Here is a 19666-nt window from a genome sequence, read left to right as displayed (position 1 = left end):
GCAACTTGTCAACTCTAGACTGCAAAGCCTAGACACAGATATTGATCTGTAAAAGAAAAACAGAAAAATGAATTCACCGGTGTGCTGGCTGACGTATTATTAATTGGCCATGTGAGATGTTTGCAACACTGACGGTGGGCAAAATGCAAAACTATACAACTGATCCGACAGAAAGGTTAAACTGCAAGGACATTAATCGACACTTGATTTTGATCTTGTTTTCTCCATTTCTCAAGGTCGTTCTACAGCTTCCTCCAATCAAACATTTATGAGTGGCCACTGGACACACACACACACACACACACACACACACACACACACACACACACACACACACAACCATTGGACTTGTCACTCAGCCATAACCATATAAGGGGTTACACATGCAGCTATACGCCCAAAAAATGGAGACAGTGTTGTCTAACCTCAATGTGTCGTCATGGCATCAGGCGACACATTGAGGTTAGACAACACACTCCATATATGGGCGTACTGTAGCCGGTCATTATCCAGAAATAACACCCCGCTGAATTCTGTGATTGACCAATCAGAATCAAACATTCAAACAAGCCGTGTAATAATGCAGTATATTGTATTTGTGTTTGGGGATACCAATGTTGTTTATCCATATCCTGAATTAGAAAGAAAATGCTGATAGATATGGCATTTATTTTCTACAGCAAAGAAAAACATTTTTAAATTTGATTTCTGGGAACATCAGGAAACCAAATAACTGAATATGGGTAATAGTTTGAGGGGAAATACTAATGCATGAGATATATCTGACGGACCTGCAGTGTATTATGCCGTACTACTTCATTGCTACTGGAAATGAACAATTCACATTATAATAAGGCCTAGCTAGGCCCTAGGGTGAAATGCATATGTACATTTCTATCAATTTATTTGATTGATGCAGTAGTGACTTGGAGCTAATTCCAGATCTCTTACTGTTGCGTTAACTACGCAGTTTAGGATATTTAAATTAATACTGAGCGAAGGACTCACATGGGCAATGATGAGTGACAGCTGAATCCCATCTCCTCCAATCTACCAAATAATTACAGAATATAATTGGTGTCGGAGGTCTGTCAAATATCTATGGCTACAGACTCATGTCATGTCATAATATATTAGCCCCTGCAATACTCATAGTATATATTCATACTCCAAGGGCCCTATTTTCGTCAGTGCTAAACTACTTTTTACTATTTTGAAAAACATTTTAAATTGTTCAACTAGGGGCGTCAGCTGGGCTGGTGGTCCAGGCACATGCCACATACAGACTCTGGCCTGACAGTGCGCCGCGTGTTCGAGTCCCTTCATGACAACCTTTGCTGCGTGACCTGCGTGTCTCTCCCCTTCTCCCTCTCTCCTGTCAGTCTTCACTTGAAACTATCAATAAAAAGGCAGAAGAGCCAAAAACAAATCTTTAAAAAAAAAGATCAATACGATGCAAGCTTGACAGCTATTAGATTGGCAATTTGTACTATTTAAAAAACTTAGAGAACATATGCTTAAAGGACCACCTAAAAATGACTTGACTCCACCAGCCGAAGGCATGGGGATAGAGTACATATGTTTTGCACTCCATCCGTCCGTCTGTCCGTGTGTGTGTGTGTGTGTGTGTGTGTGTGTGTGTGTGTGTGTGTCAGTCCGTCTGTCTGTCCGTGTACAGCTAATCTCTGGCACCGTTGGTCCGGCGGATGCCACACACTCCCTGGACAAACTTCTGACCCAATTATATAACTTTTTATGCACAAACTCCTATAATAATTTGATGACGGTCATCAAATTATTAGTTTAGGAATGTGACAAAGAGTCAAGCACAGTTGTTCCTGTGCTTGACTCCTGATTGACACACACACACACACACACACACACACACACACACACACGGGAGGAGGGCTTGGCGCACACGCAGTCGCGCACTATATTATTGTATATAATATATACAATAATAATATACATTATAATATAATAATCAATTCCTTCGGATCGGATTTTCTCAAAAGTAGGGATATATATTATATATCCCTACTTTTGAGAAAATCAGCAATCCGATCCGAAGGAATTAAGCAAATCTAGGCTACACTCACCATTCAACCAACCTTCAAACTGCACACAGCAAAGACACAGAATTAGGCATTAGTTAGTAGGAAAGATTTCCCCAAAATGTACTCTCTCTTTAAATATTCCCAAGTGCCTGCCCTATTGCCCCAAGTACTGTGTTGTTCTAGCCTATCTGAGAAGAACTTAAACCCCTCCACTCAATAGCCCAGGGAAGTAAATATTAGGAAATGTAGCTGACACAGGAAAAACTTCTACTCACCAACTGGAGAATGCAAATTCAAAGAAACATGTATTATAAAGTATTCACCATAAGAACAAAAGGTATTAGTAGAGAACCTTGACATAGACAAATGAAGCTTCTGGAGAGATTTTTAGGAATTCTGGAAGCCATTAAAAAACATTATGTCGGCAACATTATGTACTGGAAGTGCAGTGTATTCACAACGTACAGCTGACTGAAAACAAATTTTCTCTCAGTAAAGGTGGAAGCTATAGGAAATGTGCACCTTTGTTGATAAGCTTGAGCTCCACAGTGTATCCCAACAAATGGATAAAGTATATTTTTATGGGCTATGACTTATGAATAGGGATGGAGTTAATTTTTATTGGTAATGAGCACCTTATCGGTCAAGCTTATCGAGCCCACTATCATTTTCTATTATTTTGTGGAAAGACGGGAGACAATAAATTCAGAACAGAACCAATATCTTTTACTAGGGCCATCAAATACAGTACTTGTCTAACAGATGGAAGGCAATTGACCTTTTTACCAATAATATTATATTAAAGAAACTGTTAACTGGTTAATATGTGTACCGTCACTTTAAAAGCTTAATTTTGTTTACCTGGACAGCAGTGGTTGGCAGGTATCAATACAAATTTAGACCGACATGTTTGTGCCAGGCTGCCAGCATGGGTGATTAGATGTATTCTTGTCTTGATTGTTTAAACATGACGTCTTGGGCCACTATGCTCAAAAACAGGCTTGATCGTATTGATAACGGGTACTCAATAAGCTTGTTATCTGATTTTTCCGGGTATCGAGCTCCATCCCTAGTTATGAACTACTCACAGCAGGTCAATGACAGTCTGAAACAGTGGTTCCCAAACCTTTTAGTCTGTGACCCACAAGAGAAATGCCAGGGAAAATAGCAGATCTAAGTATTTTGAATTTCTTTAGAGATATTAACCCTCTTATGGCCACCCTAATTAACAGTGGATTGTGCCTTCTACCTGCACTATTCATATGTTTAATTCATAATTTTAATGCCCATAGAAAAATCTGTGACATACACACTATACCTCCTGACCTCCCCGTCTCAGTTAGGACTCGAGTCAAGGACTCAATCCTCACGTTTTGCAGCAGTCTAAAAACATACCCCCCCTCCACATGCAGGTAACTCATTTCTCTACCGTTTCGGACGCGGGGCGGCTCGCCGGAACCGGGCCGGCACCCTGGGTGCGTTCCCCACACGGAGATGCACCACTCACTTCACACAGGTGTGATCTTTTTTTACATTCCTGACACTGGTTTCTCCATGGAGCTCTGTATTATTTACATTCATAGAGGTGGGCTACCTAGCTTACCAGCGTCAAGCCTCCCACTAAATCTAACCTCTCAATTTCAAAGTGCTTGAGGATTGACAGAAGCAGACCTGTTGAAAGAGAGTTGCAACAACACTCTTTGATCTCGCCACCACAATGCAATCTCTCTCTAAGTCATTGCCAATGAAGGTATTTCAGACTTGAGCAGGTTTGAAGGCAGTCGAAGATTTCTTTGACCAATGATGTAAACAGGTTTTCAATGTAATGAGTCCCAGGATGAAGGGATGGTCCCAGGGACATTTTATGAGTCCCACTTCAATGACGTTATAGGAGTTATATTTTTCCATTTTTACAAATTTCAGCATTTAACTCCCATTTCATTTTATATGGTTATAATGTGGTTATATTCATGTAGAAAACAGAAGAAGAAATGATTATTATAACTAAAGCTAGCAAAATAAACTAGAATAACTACCGGTAGTCGTTGTTTTATTGCGTCCCTTAACTATAAACGGAGTTTTGGGATGCAAAATGCATCCAGCCTGTCTTTGAGTCATCTGAGGAAAGGTTTTGTCTTTGAGCACTTTCACATTAGAGGTCAAGGAAAATTAATTCCAAGTAACTGTCGGCCTCGATTAGCTTCAGTCAGTTTTAGTATTTAATATCTTTCTGTCCAGGTGTCCTTGAGAAAGATAGGCCCTTCCAACTTACTCGTTGTCATGCTGGAAAAGAACACTGTTTAAAATGCAGACACAATGTCACTAATGACATTTTGTATACTGGGCTGGCGTCTGAGTGATGCGGATGCATGAAGATGAGGGCTCGCTGTGGAGCTTGGAGCGGGGAAGAGTAAAAATGTCATGGAGACCTGCTGAACGTGGTGGAGTAGAGAAGGTCTGCCTGGATAAATTACAGCCTTCTTCAGAAGACACAGCCGTTCAGCTTATTGAGCAACTGTGCTCCTGTTATAAATGGAACACTTTGTCTCTATCTGGCTGTCTCTATCATCCACATACTGTACAGATCACACACATTCTATTTTAGCACGCGCACGGCCGCATGCAGACACACACACCTTCTCATGTCTTGTTATGTATATTTTCACACACACACACACACACACACACACACACACACACACACACACACACACACACACACACACACACACACACACACACACACACACACACACACACACACACACACAGGGTGCAGTACGTAGTTCAGACTAGTCATTGGTCCGACAAACGTCAACCTACCTCAAACCCTAACCATGACCTTAAGCACGGGAGCAGTGCATGTCCGACATGCAGGACGCATGTCGGACTAATGCTCCGTCGGAATTACATGCGGTCCCCTTCTCATGTCTTGTTATGTATATTCTCTCCATGTCGTACAAATTCTCACCATCTATCTGTCTCTCTCTACCTCAAACACTCTCCATCTACGCCTCTTTGGATCTTTCTCCACATTGTGCGCGAGCACACACACGCACGCACACACAGTGCGCACACACACGTTGTCTCTCTCTCTCACATACTTTACAGCTCTGTCTCATACCATTTCCTTTCCGGTCTGTCTCTGTAGGACTCTACAGAGGTTCAGTCAGTGTGCTTGTCCATAACTACATAAACCTGGTCCGACTCTAAGGACAGACAGAAATGTGTTATTTGAATTCCTCCGACTGCAGCCAACTAACAGAGATGTTGGCTACTTAAGTCAGCTGCTAACTCCTTGTAGTTTGTGCTATAGGATTATTTGACATTTTATTTGGAAACAGCACACAGCAGCTCCTCTTTTAATAAGACTGTCACTAACTTCCTTTGTCTTTGCGAGGCTAACACAGTTTTCACTGAAAGGAAGGCAGACTAAATCCGACAGGGTGTCTCTACATCAGCAGCGGCAGCGGGCAGATTTGCATTCCCGCCTCCTTAAGGCAGATAGAGTACAAGTGGAAGCTGTTTCTCTTGGGTGTCTCGGCGAGTACGCCCACTCGACTGTGCAACGTGGAGCTGTCAGCCCCCTGCTTGGTATTCCTGTGCTGGAGACCTGCTCCCACAGGACTCCTGTTTGAACGCACCTCATTAAAAAGTGAGCAAAATGCTATTATTTATATTGGAATTAAAAACATGCCACAAGAGCTGGATTTACAGTTATTAATAAAATAATTCGACTTGATAAGTCTGATTCTCTCTCTCTCTCGTCTCATATTTCTCTAGCTCAGTAATGTGCCACAGGCTTTATAGGCCGTACCTTCAGAACTCGCCTTTGCAGATCATTGCTATCTTTCCCAGTAAATCTTTTAATAAAGCGCTAGGCCTATATATCTGAACTCTTTATGTACAGTATGTGTGAATTTGAAGCAGACAGTATCCATTCCACAGGCTTTGTAAGGGGCACAGTGGATGAAATGTGACAGTAGAACAAGCATCCATGCATACAGTAGCTTTGTATACTTGTATTCTCATACCAGGCTGCCAGGCTGAGAGACGGCATGCATGTTTTAACCACTTAAACCCTACAGTATGCTTTGTTGACCGGGGTCCCCCAAGGGTCTATACTTGGTTCACTCCTTTTTCCCCCCTCTACACCAAATATATTTTCTAAACGTATTGTGAGCTTGTAGATTGGCTATTTTCACACAATATTTGCCCATTTCCCCCAGAATAGGTATGGTTAAAATAAGCTTGTTGGCCCCAAGGACATTTGAGCCCCCCCCCCCCCCAGTAATGGGCAGTTGAGTCGATCAATAGCAGATCAAAGCTGCCAGTGAGATGCTTCCCCCAATCCATCAAAGGGGAAACGCCCTCGCTGGGCAGGTGCAATGAGACGTGAAATGAAAAAGACCCATAGTTATCTTTAGATGTGGCAACTTCACTCTATATTAAAGCAACAAAGACCCTGCACTGGGAATATAACCTATAGTAGACTTCAATGCACACACACACACACACACACACACACACACACACACTCCTTATTGTCTAATCATGCCATGTGCTCTCTTGCCCCTCTTCCTTCGGACAGTTTCTTTGTTCACACAACACACAATTTGGGGCCAGTAAACTGGCATGCTCGATTCTTGACAACTACCCACCCATGCACAACTGGCAAACAACAATTATAAAAATTATCCCACTTCCCTCTTACTTGGAGAAGCATGTCAGCTGGATAAAAATGGTAAATGGTGCATTTATATAGCGCCTTTATCCAAGGCGCTTTACATAGATTGTGCATTACATTCACCCACCATTCACACAGTCAAACACACATTCATACACCGATTGCGGCAAGGTACCAACCAGCACATCGGGAGCAATTTGGGGTTCAGGACACTTCGACATGTAGACAGGAGGAGCCGGGATTCGAACGGCCGACCCATGGATCATTGGACGACCTGCTCTACCTCTTGAGCCACAGTCGCCCCGGATAGGGTGCACACTGTACTGTACGAGCCCATGTTCGTGGATTGTCCCTATTCATTAGGCCCACCCGTTTAAATCATTACCACCAGCTGTGCCGTGTGTCAAACTTCTGACCCCAGCAATTATGTGGCTGATAAAGATGAATGTTTACCGACCTCAAACTGGAGACCAGGAGTTTGCAAGGAAAACTAAAAAAAGATCTAAACAATACAGTGGCAGCCTTTGTTGGAATTGTTACTAAATATTTGTTCTCAAAAACAACTCCTGTTTTGAACTTGTCGGTCAACCAAAGAAAGCTGAAAGATGTTTGTTTTTTTACCCCTTCTCAGGGCACTTGGATGCCCAACCACTACAGTGTAGCTTACACCTAGCGAAGATACAGTAGCATAAATGTAAATGAGTATTACACTGAATTGAGACAAAACAGTATTAGGCAAATGAGATCAGGGAATATGCTTGGCTACTTCCAAATCAATGTGTCTTTTGGTTTTCATGGAGTGGAGGAGTAAGACAAAGGCCCCATGAACTCCTGGTGGGGGCTCCTCACTGGTAGGTGTGTTCAGTAGGATACAACACCAGTGACAACACACAATGTGAGTGGGGACGAATCAATTGGCACGACTAAATTGAGGATAAAAAGTGGGGTAAACGATAATTGTCTACTACTCTATATATTTTTTAATAAAAATGAAATAGAACTAGATAAAGTGCCCATCGTGGCACAGGTCTCCACCAGGCCAGGTCAGGTTGTGGCCTCCTGGTGTGAAAAGGGTGGGATATATTCCTCAGCCTAGTAGGAAAGTCTGTGAAAGATTTCCCGTAAATTGTACGCTGTGTTCATGATTTTTGATCCAAACGGGCCAATCCTACAAACTTTGAAAGCCAATGTTAGCCAATTATTTTCTTTATAAATATATTTTTTATCCCATGATTTTGTAACCCATTTTTCCCCCCTGTGTCAATCATCTAATGTGATCCTGGGCTCTACACACCCTCCACCAACCTAGTCCCCATATATGGGGGACATGGGGAGTGCAACGGACTTGAACTCATGCTTCCTTCATGCCTGAGTGTCCAAGTTGCTCCTTTACACCTGATAGGGGGGAGTTTCCCTCATGGTTGGACGTAGCGCGTGGAAGGAACACGTTATTTCAACCAGTTCCTTTCCCCTCCATCAGGCGCCCCGGCTGGCCAGGGGGAGGCAGTTTAGTGACCAGGATTACTGCATGTTTTTTGGGAGGGTACCTACCCTAGGGGACACGGGGAGAACATGCAAACTCCACACAGAAAGGCCCTTTCGCCAACCCCGCCTTCGGGTATGGGCACTGATGACGTGGAGGAGGAAACACGCCGCCAGCACCCACAGCGTCCCGAGCGGGAATCGAACCCAGGAACTTCTAGCTGTGAGGCGACAGCACTACCAACTGTGCCACCGTGCCCCCTAATGTTAGCCAATTAGGATGGAATATGAAATATATGAAGGTAGAGGGGGGTACTAGGGGGATGCCATACTGTGTGTCATAGGCTCAATATTTATTGGGGTCTAGTAGGACTAAAATCACCATATTCTTTGGTAAAAAAATACATATTTAGGACCATGTTCGAATGCCCCCGCCCCCCCTGTCAAAAAGAGCTAAAATCGCCAAAACGAAAGAAAGCAGGAAAAAGCGAAAAACAATTAACACTCATCTTTCACTTTCTCTAATAACCTAAAACATGAACCTTTTTTGAAAAAAAATTAAGTTGTCCATTTTCCAAAAGGTTTGGGGTATTTTATGCATGTTTCAGTAAACCAAGAGGGATTTGGTTGAACAAGGTCCTATCCTATCTATGCACTTTGTGACAATTTTTCTTATTATAAATTATATACCTACATAAATGTTCCTAATATTAAATAATAGGCCCCAAATCGGAGACACCTGACAAAGCTCTGATGCAACAGTAGATACAGCAATATAACTACATCAAAACAGAAAGCAATTAAAAAGACACAAGTCTGTAACATCTTACAACCTAACAAATGTCACAGAAGGGGCCTTTGTCTTGTCATCCGTTAATTTGAAGTGTACCCACACAGCTGAGGTCTTTGCCATTTTCAACAGCCATGGTGAACTGAAGCGCACATTGTTGAGTGAGGGACGTTACATGTCCAAGTCGGTATATTTTTATTGAAGGGTATATAGATTATTATTCTATTTCGCAGTTCAACTTTATTTTAGAGCCTACTGTACATCTTAACGTACATTTATGGTCACTTTTTGAAAGTTTAAGAACTGGTCACTGTTGACTTCAATTATTTGTGAGAACTGAGAAAGATAGAAGATGAAGTTGAATGTTATCTAGTAACTTCCAGTAACTTCAGGATAACTTATAGTTACTTGAAAACAAAACTATTCATGATGTTTAAACTGGAAATGAGGGTGAGTAGATATATATTATATAGATAGATATATTTACATGTTGAGGTGAACGATTGCTTTAAATGTCTTCCCAATATTTACATACTGTAAAGCAACAGCTACTGCTAGTGTTACCCTACAACAGCACTTGTTATGATCTATGTAATGTTCACACTGCAGCTGCTACTCATTTTCAAACCTGTAATTTCCTTGATTACCGACACAATACAGCAATCAGCTATATCCCTTAAAATGAGTAACCACTGTGCATGTCTTCCAGTGATGACATGACAGTGGACTATATGGCCCTCTAGTCTAAATTAACTGCCTGTGTGGGATTCTCTCCTCTAACAGAGAGTCAAAGTGAGTTCAGCACCAGGGACAGAGGTTGGAAGCACAAGTGCAGAGCCCACCTGACAAATGCTCCATACAGCTGCTGTATCCAGCTGGGACATACTGTATGAGTCACCAGCTCCACTAGGCTTTTAGGAGAGAGTATAGTTCATGTCTGTTGTAACTTGTGTGTTCCCCCTAGTGGGAACCTTGTGCAGAAGAGGAAGGTCTCCTTCTGGCTAATTGTTCAAAGGATGGCTGTTATGGGCAGATTTTGTCAAACCTGATAAAGAATTCTGTTTATTAATCTCCCTGTTATTTTGCCTTGGATATCGGACTTGTATTTTTGTTTTGTTTCATTGTGCAACATAATACTGTAACTCTTCAGTCTTCACCATACTTCAATATAGGCTACACACACTCATCTCGTATGAGGCTCTATGAACACATTCATTAGGAGAGGGAGAAATTGAAAACCAGTTCAAAGTCCAAAGGCAAACCATTGTACCACAGAATTCTGCAGTGAGTTCTGGAATAGGTTTAGTTAACAGAAATGCTTATCCATTCACTGGGTATAAACAGCTGAGCCAACATAAAAATGCAAATATGTCAATATTCCTCTGTAACCTAAAGCAGTGTTGAGTTGTTGACTCACAACAGAGCATGTGTGAGGCAAGCTTTCAACAATTCATGCAATCCCTTACTGACGATTATGAGTGGGGTTTGTTTCTGATAGGCTATATGAATGATATATTTATATGCTGGCAAATTCTTGACAGAGCCCTTTGTCTATAAATATGTTCTTTTTTCCTAACTCAAGTGGATGGTGGAGTCTATACCGACAGAAATTATAGAAACACTGACAGCCAATCAAAATATATCCGAATTCACAGGACACATCAACACATAACTCGTGTTCAACATTACAGGACTATGATAATTACGGTTGATCAGTGTGCATGCACGCATCTTTATCATTATCAATATAGTAGTACAGTAGATCACAGTAGTAGATCAAGGTAATATAGCTTCTTGTGTGGATGACCTATTTAGGCTATAATTCCATTTTTATTAGTTACCCAGGGCCCAGGGTCAACACATTTGCTGTAACCACGTCATAAACAGTGTACACATCGTGCCACATTATTAAACTAGAGAGGCTTTCCAGCATGTAGTGGTACTCGATGTGGGGTCTTACGGGTCTATAACTCTGAGAGTGTACAGGTAATTCCTTTCTACACTCTCAGAGTTAACAGACCTGTAAGGGTCCAGACATTGAGAAACAGAGTTACAGACCTGTAAGGGTCCAGACATTGACCTGTAAGGGTCCAGACATTGAGAAACAGTGCACAGAGGTTTGGTACTGGCAGAAACCAAGAGGCACCATCACCACAGGCAACAAGTAATTAGAAAAATATAAAAACAAACGCTTTTAGAGTTTTAGCACAATAACAATAAAAACAACAGACCACAGATTACTCTCACTAGCTGCTTAATGAAATGGGTATCGATTCACACAATTGGAAATACACTGCAAGGCTGAGGTGTAGTTCAATGACTTTACCAAACCACTATTCTGAGGTTCAGAAGGCTGGAACGGATCGAAGATCTTGTCATTTAAATGCAAAGCAGAAAAGCAAAAGTGGCACAAAGGAGGCCGTTTATAAAGCATATGGATAGTATTCAGATGGAGTATTGCTTTGGAGTGCAGTCTATAGGGATATGATAATGTCTGAGAGATTCACAGCAACAAGGGGGAAGTAAAAAGCTCACAACTCTCAACCTTGTAGATTGGCTATTTTCAGTGTGTGACACTGCCATATGACGGAGTGTACATCAGGCTTAAAACAAACAATGTCCGCTGATGTTTGCACTGTCTACACATCTCGTACATAGATAACAGCCATTCAAAGGACAACAGTCTCCGAAACATAGAGTTTGTGAACCTGAATACCTTCCTCAAAAGCATTAACTGGAATCAGTTATGATGATGGCACCAGCATACATTTTTTAGAGCTTATGAATTATTATTATTATGGAGAGCTTATTTAGTTGCCTTAAATTCTCCCAAACCATAACATCTCGAAGAAAAAAAGAAAAGAAACTGGTGGGAACTGTCACACTTTCCAGAGAATTGGATCTCAAGCCACAAATACATCACATATCAATCAACTCAAAACAATAGCTCTCCAAGATTCTCACATCTCAAAACAAATAATCTACTGTAGGATTTCAAACAAACCCAATCAACTCTGGTCCCTCCTGATTAATAATATACTGTACTGTTAGTAATTTTCCATCACATCTCATCAACAAATGGATGTGCAATTGAATTGGCAACACATTTGAAGCACATCAAATTTAACATGTACAGTACTTTAGTAAGTCTGATATAAATACATTTTAAACTAATTTTCCTCTTGTCCATAAACATGGATCAACAATTTAAAAAGCACTCAAGCAGTATGTTGGTAGGTACAAAAGGAGTACAAGCCATGTGATGACTTGTGCCTAACCTATAGAGATGTACAGTATTATATTATAGGGAGAAATATGTCATTCCCTGTCCAACCGAGACAAAAACCCAGAGTTTAATTTACTCCGAAAGCTGTTGCCTGGAGACACAGTGATTGATGTATTAGATTAGGAACCAGACCCAACTATGTAGCGTATTGGTCCAGTGATTCAGCAATATTCTGAAGCCAATAATACTGTGTGTTATAGCACTCTGTGCACTGAGAAAGGGAGGATGGCATTTGGATTCAGTGAACAAAATCTGATAGCAGACAGACATGCTGATGCTCCAAACCAAATGCACCCATCTGTTTGTCTGCGGAGAAATGAAGCATGCAACAGGGGGATTACCTCCAAACAATTGGCTGTTAGAAATCACAGGGCAAGTACCAAGCACTGCTGCTCCCTTAAAAACAAAAAACAAAAATATATATATATATATATATATATATATTTCTGGACCAACAAATAAGAAAAAAGTTAGTGTAAAAGAAACCTACGGTTGAGGGCGGTAATATTTGTCATGTTCTAACAAAGACCCTGTTAATTATTTAAAATAGCTAATTTTTCAGTTTAGCTTCAGCTTTGGCCAGACTTGTCCGTCCATGCAGTGCGGAGGAGAGAAGCTGCCAGAAGCAGACATCCTGACAGCTCATTCAACATTCTGTCTGCATGAAAGGTTGCCCATTTAATTAATCTGGAAGACGTTCTCTGATGATTCTTCTGCCTCCACAGAATACCACACCAGGTTTCCCTTTAGACAAAGCTTAGAATTGTGAAAATATGCCAATGTTTCACTTCATACACCATTTGATTTGGCTTTTAAGTTAAACTATATTCTGGGTGGAACATTGAGAAGACATTTGGAGTAGACAGAAAAAAGCTGTCCAGTACAATTGTAACTCAGGTCTGTTTTTACTAAGAATAGAAGTGGTTAATAAACGTATACAGTATTTGTGCAACTTGAAGCTCTATGGCATTTTGTGTTCTGTATGTTCAGTTATGTGGTTCTTATCTACAGTATTATGAAGTAATTCTTTAAAAATGGAAATGGCATCAAATACATTAGGGGAGTGACTTTCTAGGGTCCCGCAAGTAACCAAGCAGGACAGTGATCATCACCCCACTCCAACCATTACCACTGGCACATGTACAGTAGCCTATTTCAAACAGCTTCCCTGCCCCCGACACACTTGAGTCATTCATGAACATTAATAAATGATAGCAACAGACCTGGTGGGATTCATGCCTGCCTGAGCACCAGCTGCAATTATGCCAGACATGTCAGGAAGATAGACTTGAGAGACAGAGATAGAGACAGAGGGAGAGAGGGCCTGGGGACTTGGGGTGCAAGAAATAATATGTTTTTGATCCTAGAACATTGCATCGATTCAGCAATGTAACGTAATTGATAATCGAAGCCTAATGCTGTATATAATATAATATATAATATAATTCTAAATAAGATACAGTATGTTGTTCAGTATATTAGACTGCTTGATTGATGAAATACTTGCCATGTTCCGCAGTAATATAGAAAAGTGTGATGCATCGTAGAATCAAATCAAATCAAATCGTTACCTGGTGAATCGTAATCGAATTGAATCGTAGGAGCATATTTGTTGTTTTTGAGGTGAGCTAGCCCCTCCTATGCCCAGCTTTCGGGGTTTGTGTGAAAGCAAACATTGGCTTGTGATTGGCTCATCACCCCATAGCGATGATTTGATTGGCTGAGCAAAGTACATATTTGAAGATAAAAGTGAGGGCGGGAATTCCGGAAAAGTGAAGACGCCAAAAGTGATTGGCCGGAATGACATTTGTGATAATGGCTGAGCAAGGAATGTGATGTATGATGTACTCAAAATCCCCATACATGTGGAAACTCTAGATGGGCCTGCCCCAAAGTTGTTAGTGCAGCCATGCCCGGCAGCCGGCGAAAACTTAAGGCCCAGCTCTACCTGGGCCCTCATCAAACCCTGTACACTCAAGACACTGCCCCCGCTGGCACCTTTAGATCTCCATATATAGAGCTGACCGTTTCTGAAATTCCATATGTTGATCTGACCTCATCAAGACACGCTTTATGGCCAGTGCACGTCGGCCCTTTAAGGCGAGGTCACACTCGCTTCTCGCCCTCAGGCATCCCACTGGTTATACAGTATATATCAGGTAAAAAGGTCTGGTTTAGTGATGGTGTGTGAAAATTAAGGTTTAGTGTTATAGGGTTAAACATCACACTCATGTGAAGTGAGGAGCACCCACTGCATTTATATCGGCCACATGGCATCTTATGTTGTCATTTAGTGCCATAAACAAACATTAAAGTCCATAGATTTGGCTGGCAAACAATTTACGTCATAAGTGCTCTAACAAACAATGAAATAGTCCATAGACTTAGTCACTTGGCTGGCAAACGATTTATGTGCTCTAAACAAATTCAAAATGTAAAACTAAAAATCCCATAGACTTCATGGCTGCCATATGACATAACTTCTATTGGACAAAAATACAGAAAATAGCAGATCTACAATCAACATGTATGCCAATACTGTAGAGCTGTACAGTATATAAAAATATAAATAAGAAAATGTATTTGATCAATCGAAAATGCAATCAATGTAATAATCACAAAGAAAATAATCGATAGTTGCCTGGAGAGGACCATGAGGTTCAAACCATGAGGCTGCCACTGTGGTACCACTGAATGTATGCATGGGAGGCTGAGAAAACCTAGTCCTCGTGCTGCTGGGCTGTGTGCTCTGTGTGATAATAACAGGCTCTGTCCTGTAACCTTATCTCCCTCAGACTGTCTAGGACCGCTCAGTCAGTCACATAACCTTTATTATTTCATCTCAGGGTTTCCATCAGCGCTTTTAACTAACCCAGACGATTTTCAGCAGTGAAGTCAGTGGTTATTTTGTAAAAATGCCAATTTTGCAATCCTGTCTGATAGGCCGTGAGAGACAGAAATCGGGCGGGGCAATAAATCAATATGTTGATATCTTGGTATGATTGTAGATATCGTAATGCTCGACACTCAGGACAGAAATTAATAAAAGGACGAAACTTTATTGATATCAAAACCGATCGCATCTCTCCACAGGCTGGGAGCGTCTGTTGGGCAACATTCAATGTCATTTCCGGTTGGGACGTCATCCAAAAAACCCATTTAGCGGATCAGATCAAAAATCTTAAAACGTGAATAACTCTTGATCTAAATCATTCCGTCCAATTCTAATTAAAGATTATGTTTTAGACGAGCCATCGTGGTCCCGTCGCTAGTTGCGTTAGAATTAATTAATTAAATCGATGGGCGTCCTGATTTAATGGTTTCAAATCCAAACAGCCAAACAGATCTGGTGGGAATTAATGATATTCAATTATTGGTTTTAGGCCTTGTGGTGGAAATCGGTCGAAAGTAAACATAAAATGCACAGAATATTTACTGCAAGACAGTTACATTTACAAATCCACAACTATTCATAGAAGACTACAGTCGTTGAAACCTATAGTATAGACACTGTAGGACATACAGTCATGCAATTGCTAAATTGTGATTCATTTTACACCTACAACTGCTGTTTAAAGCTTTCGAGTGTGCACTCCACGCCTACTTGAAACTTCAGGCAGCCACTCAGTACAGGCACACTGTCGCGCGCTGACGCGTCAGAAGAACCTGAAGCCCTTCTTCTTCGTGGGGTTTTTAGACAGCTGGTGGATGGAAAAGAAGCTCCACCTCTGCGGCTGACTGACGCGGAGGAGAGCGTTTCCGGGAATCTGTCCGCCGCGGCAGTCAGCCACGGAGGTGGAGCTTCGTTTCCATCCACCAGCTGTCTAAAAACCCCACGAAGAAGAAGGGCTTCAGGTTCTTCTGACGCGTCTGCGCACGACAGTGTGCCTGCGGGACTCTGTCACACCGCACAGCCGCAAAGCTGAACTTCCTCAACTTTGACACTTTGCTTTTTTGCTGGTTCCACCTCCTGCCATGGTGGGAAAGCAGTGGTCGCTCCCCTCTTTAGTCAAGGCATTGATTTGAAACTCATCGCTTTCTCAGAACGCAGAAGTGAAATACCTGCTGCTGGTGTGAATTTGGTGTTAATTTCATGCAGAAACCCACTGCAGCAAAAAGTCACTGTATGTATGTAACAAAATAAATTGAGGGTGGAAGTACTCCTGTAAAGTACTACTGTAAAGTAGCTTACAAGGCACATCCACATATGCTAATCATCAGATTCCATTTGCCATTCCTTCAGTCTTTAGACAAACATTGTTAAATGAGTTCAAAGTGCTAATAGAGAGCCTAGTCCTCAGGCAATGTAATTCATTAAGTCATTTACCCTATTTTATTTGTGTTTTAAGAAAATGTACTCATCAATAATTCAAGATCTTCTGTCAGTTGCAATCAGTTTCTGTCTTTACACAGTATAAAGTAGACCATAATTATTAGCATGGAGGTCGCTATTTTACGTTCTTACTACATTTACATAACTGCTGCAGTAGTCAGTCAAATCCAATGCACAGACTAGAGTACAGACATTTTGATGGAAGTATTTGAAAATTGTGTGATGTGTTGATAATATCAACACAACATATTCATATACAACTTGATAGTGTTGATGTTTGTACTATAGTTGTCTGCAGGCGTGTGCCCATCATTTGCGCCATTTCACACTGCATTCTTTTAAAATTAATGTATGCATTTATTTACACATAGCAATTGTGAACATGACTGTTTGGACGGTTCCCAAGATATGTGAAAGAGTCAGACAGAAACAGAAACAGACACACACACACACACACACACACACACACACACACACACACACACACACACACACACACACACACACACACACACACACACACACACACACACACACACACACACACACACACACACACACACACACACACACACACACACACACACACACTGCAATCACACACAACTTAGTGAAGGACTTTCACAGCAACGTGTGAATAGTGTGAGCTATAGCAAAAGTGCTGTATTCAAGAATAAAAACAGTATACAAACATGCCTTTGTAATTGGGGATTTGAAAGAAAACAGAAAGACGTTCTTTCATTGATCCTCGTCCTTCCATCAAACAAAGGGGTGTAGATTTAGCCTGGATACTGTACCAGTAAGCCTGAGCTATACCTGACTTTGAAACTATATCATCATCTGTCTCTCTCTTGGGTCGTTTATGTTTCGATTATCAAATTACTCACATCCTGCTTAGGGATCACACGTGTGCTTTTGCCGCTGTTTACAAAAATCAGATTTGTCTCCCAACATTAAAATAAGATCTGGTTGCAAAAGGGGTGAGAAGGTTTACACATATTTCAGACTCGTCTTGATGTGTCATAATGAGTAACTCAAAGCGTATCTTCTGTGACTGGAAGCGTTTCCTGGCACACTGGGGGTTCTCTAATCACTGTAACATTAGCTCCACCCCAAGACTGGGAGGTTGGGGGTTCAATCCCCAGAAAAAAGGCACCCAATGCCTCGCTGCTTGGCACTCAGCATCAAGTGTAGTTTTTTGGAGGGGTGAATTCCATGCGACATACTAGCCCCCCTGGACACAGAAAAAGACAATCTCTACAATGTCCCACCCAATTTAATAGACCAGAGATAATGAATAGAATGTGTGCAGAATAAAAGGAACCTTTCTACTGTAAAGGAAGGGTGTGGACGGATAATCTTGGGATGGACGGAGATCGGGGCAGAGATGATGAATCATAGATGAGCTGCATGTCTCACATAAACAAACAGTCATAGTCTATTTGGAATATTGTATGATTTTAACAAGGTATACATAGGCTGACACTTTATTTCATACAGTAGCCTATAGGCAAATTAAAAAAAAATACTTAGTCATCCTGACTGAGCAAGCACAATGAATGAAAATACCGGGCCAGAGAGACTGCTGCAGCTACACAAGTTTATCACATCACACTCACTGACACAGCCTGGGTGTGTCTCCACACACACACACACACACACACACACACACACACACACACCTTATTTACATCACATAGTGGTGGTACTGGTATTAATCACATTTGGAGTCTCACGCATCTTCCTCTGGGCAAAATGAAATATAATCGTCGTGTTAATTTGCATGCCAATGCCGAGAAGATAAATGGTTTTGCAACTGGAATGCGGATTAAATGCTCCCAAATAGCCTATGTGGATCATAACCTGATATTGAGCTCTGGGCTCTGGCCTCTATGTGGAATCATTAAAATAGTTTTATAATTAGAACCAGGTGGAGACAAGTGCCGTTTTAATTTCCACTGGAAAACTTAAAACGGTGTATACTGTGTCTTCAACTCAGTGAACTCACACTCCCACTCCCCAGTCTACTGTGCGGTGCTTTTATCTTGTGTTCAATAATGCTAATATTAAAAGAACCCCCCCGTCCCCTCCTATGAGACAGTAACATTACATAACATATAATGAAAACTTCTGTTATGACATCTCAACTATTTCTTTCGTCTTGTTAAAAACAAAAAGCCATGGAGTTTCTAGATAGAGATGAAGTTGCAGATGGAGATGGCAGATATATGCTATGCAGCATGTGCATCGCGCATCACAATCAAAAGCCCAAATGTATGCTCCGTAGCGCGCCGCAGATCTACTACAAGCTATTAAGTATACTTTAAACTTACTAGGATTGATCTGTGTGTCGTTCACTTACCACTCTGCTCCCCCAGAAAGACCAGTTTGAATTTTCTTAACGGGTTCCCAAAGTCGCTACCCACTGACATGTTGGGGGACGCGTCTGAAGGATCTGACGGCAAGCCTGAAGATGAAACGTTGAACTTCCACCAGTTTATTATTGTATTTTTGGGGATGTTGTAAACCCGACGCCGTGCTGATGGGAATGGACTGAACGCTGCCTGCCTTCCTGCCTGGCTGCTGCTGTTAGTTTAGGAGCTCCAAGCCTTTCGTGTTGTGTGTGTGCGCGTGTGTGTGTGGGGTTCGGCGCATGCGCGGCCTCTCCTCGTTCTCCGATTAACTGTCAACCCAGTCCCAGCCTGCCTGAAATTTCTACAATATGACGTCATCATGTGAAAAAAGAGGGTGAGGCTGAGGACTGAGAGAGGGGTGGGTAGTGTGGGTACCATTGGGTGGGCAGGGGGGGTACGTTCTTGGGGTGGCCCTATACTTGTGTGGAATAAACACTTTTACCTTTGAAGGTATAGTTGTCACAAGATGATGTGTAAAAAATAATCCACGAACACCACCAACTATAAAACAGCAATGGAAGTGTGGGGGAGAGGAGAGACTAAAGAGAAGGGGTACCAGACAGACATGCTCACATGCAGACAGAGAATCAAAGAGTGAGACACAGACAGACATGCAG

General features: G+C 41.6%; 1 protein-coding gene across 1 annotated transcript in view; it reads right to left on the bottom strand.

Moving 5' to 3' along the window:
• rab6ba (RAB6B, member RAS oncogene family a) overlaps positions 1 to 19272 on the bottom strand; it is a gene marked incomplete at its 3' end in the record, with an annotated part of 69025 nt that extends 49753 nt beyond the window's left edge. Inside the window, exon 1 of the mRNA XM_080770450.1 lies at positions 18998 to 19272. Within this exon, the coding sequence (XP_080626576.1) occupies positions 18998 to 19067 (70 nt within the window). The 5' untranslated portion in view covers positions 19068 to 19272. The remainder of the gene's footprint in view (positions 1 to 18997) is intronic.
• Between the last annotated feature and the right edge of the window lie 394 nt (positions 19273 to 19666).

This window comes from Protomyctophum bolini (assembly GCF_963924005.1).
Source record: "Protomyctophum bolini genome assembly, chromosome: 8".
Classification (NCBI taxonomy): Eukaryota; Metazoa; Chordata; class Actinopteri; order Myctophiformes; family Myctophidae; genus Protomyctophum; species Protomyctophum bolini.
The sequence above is the reverse complement of the archived record's forward strand: the minus strand, read 5'-3'. Positions and strand labels throughout refer to the sequence as shown.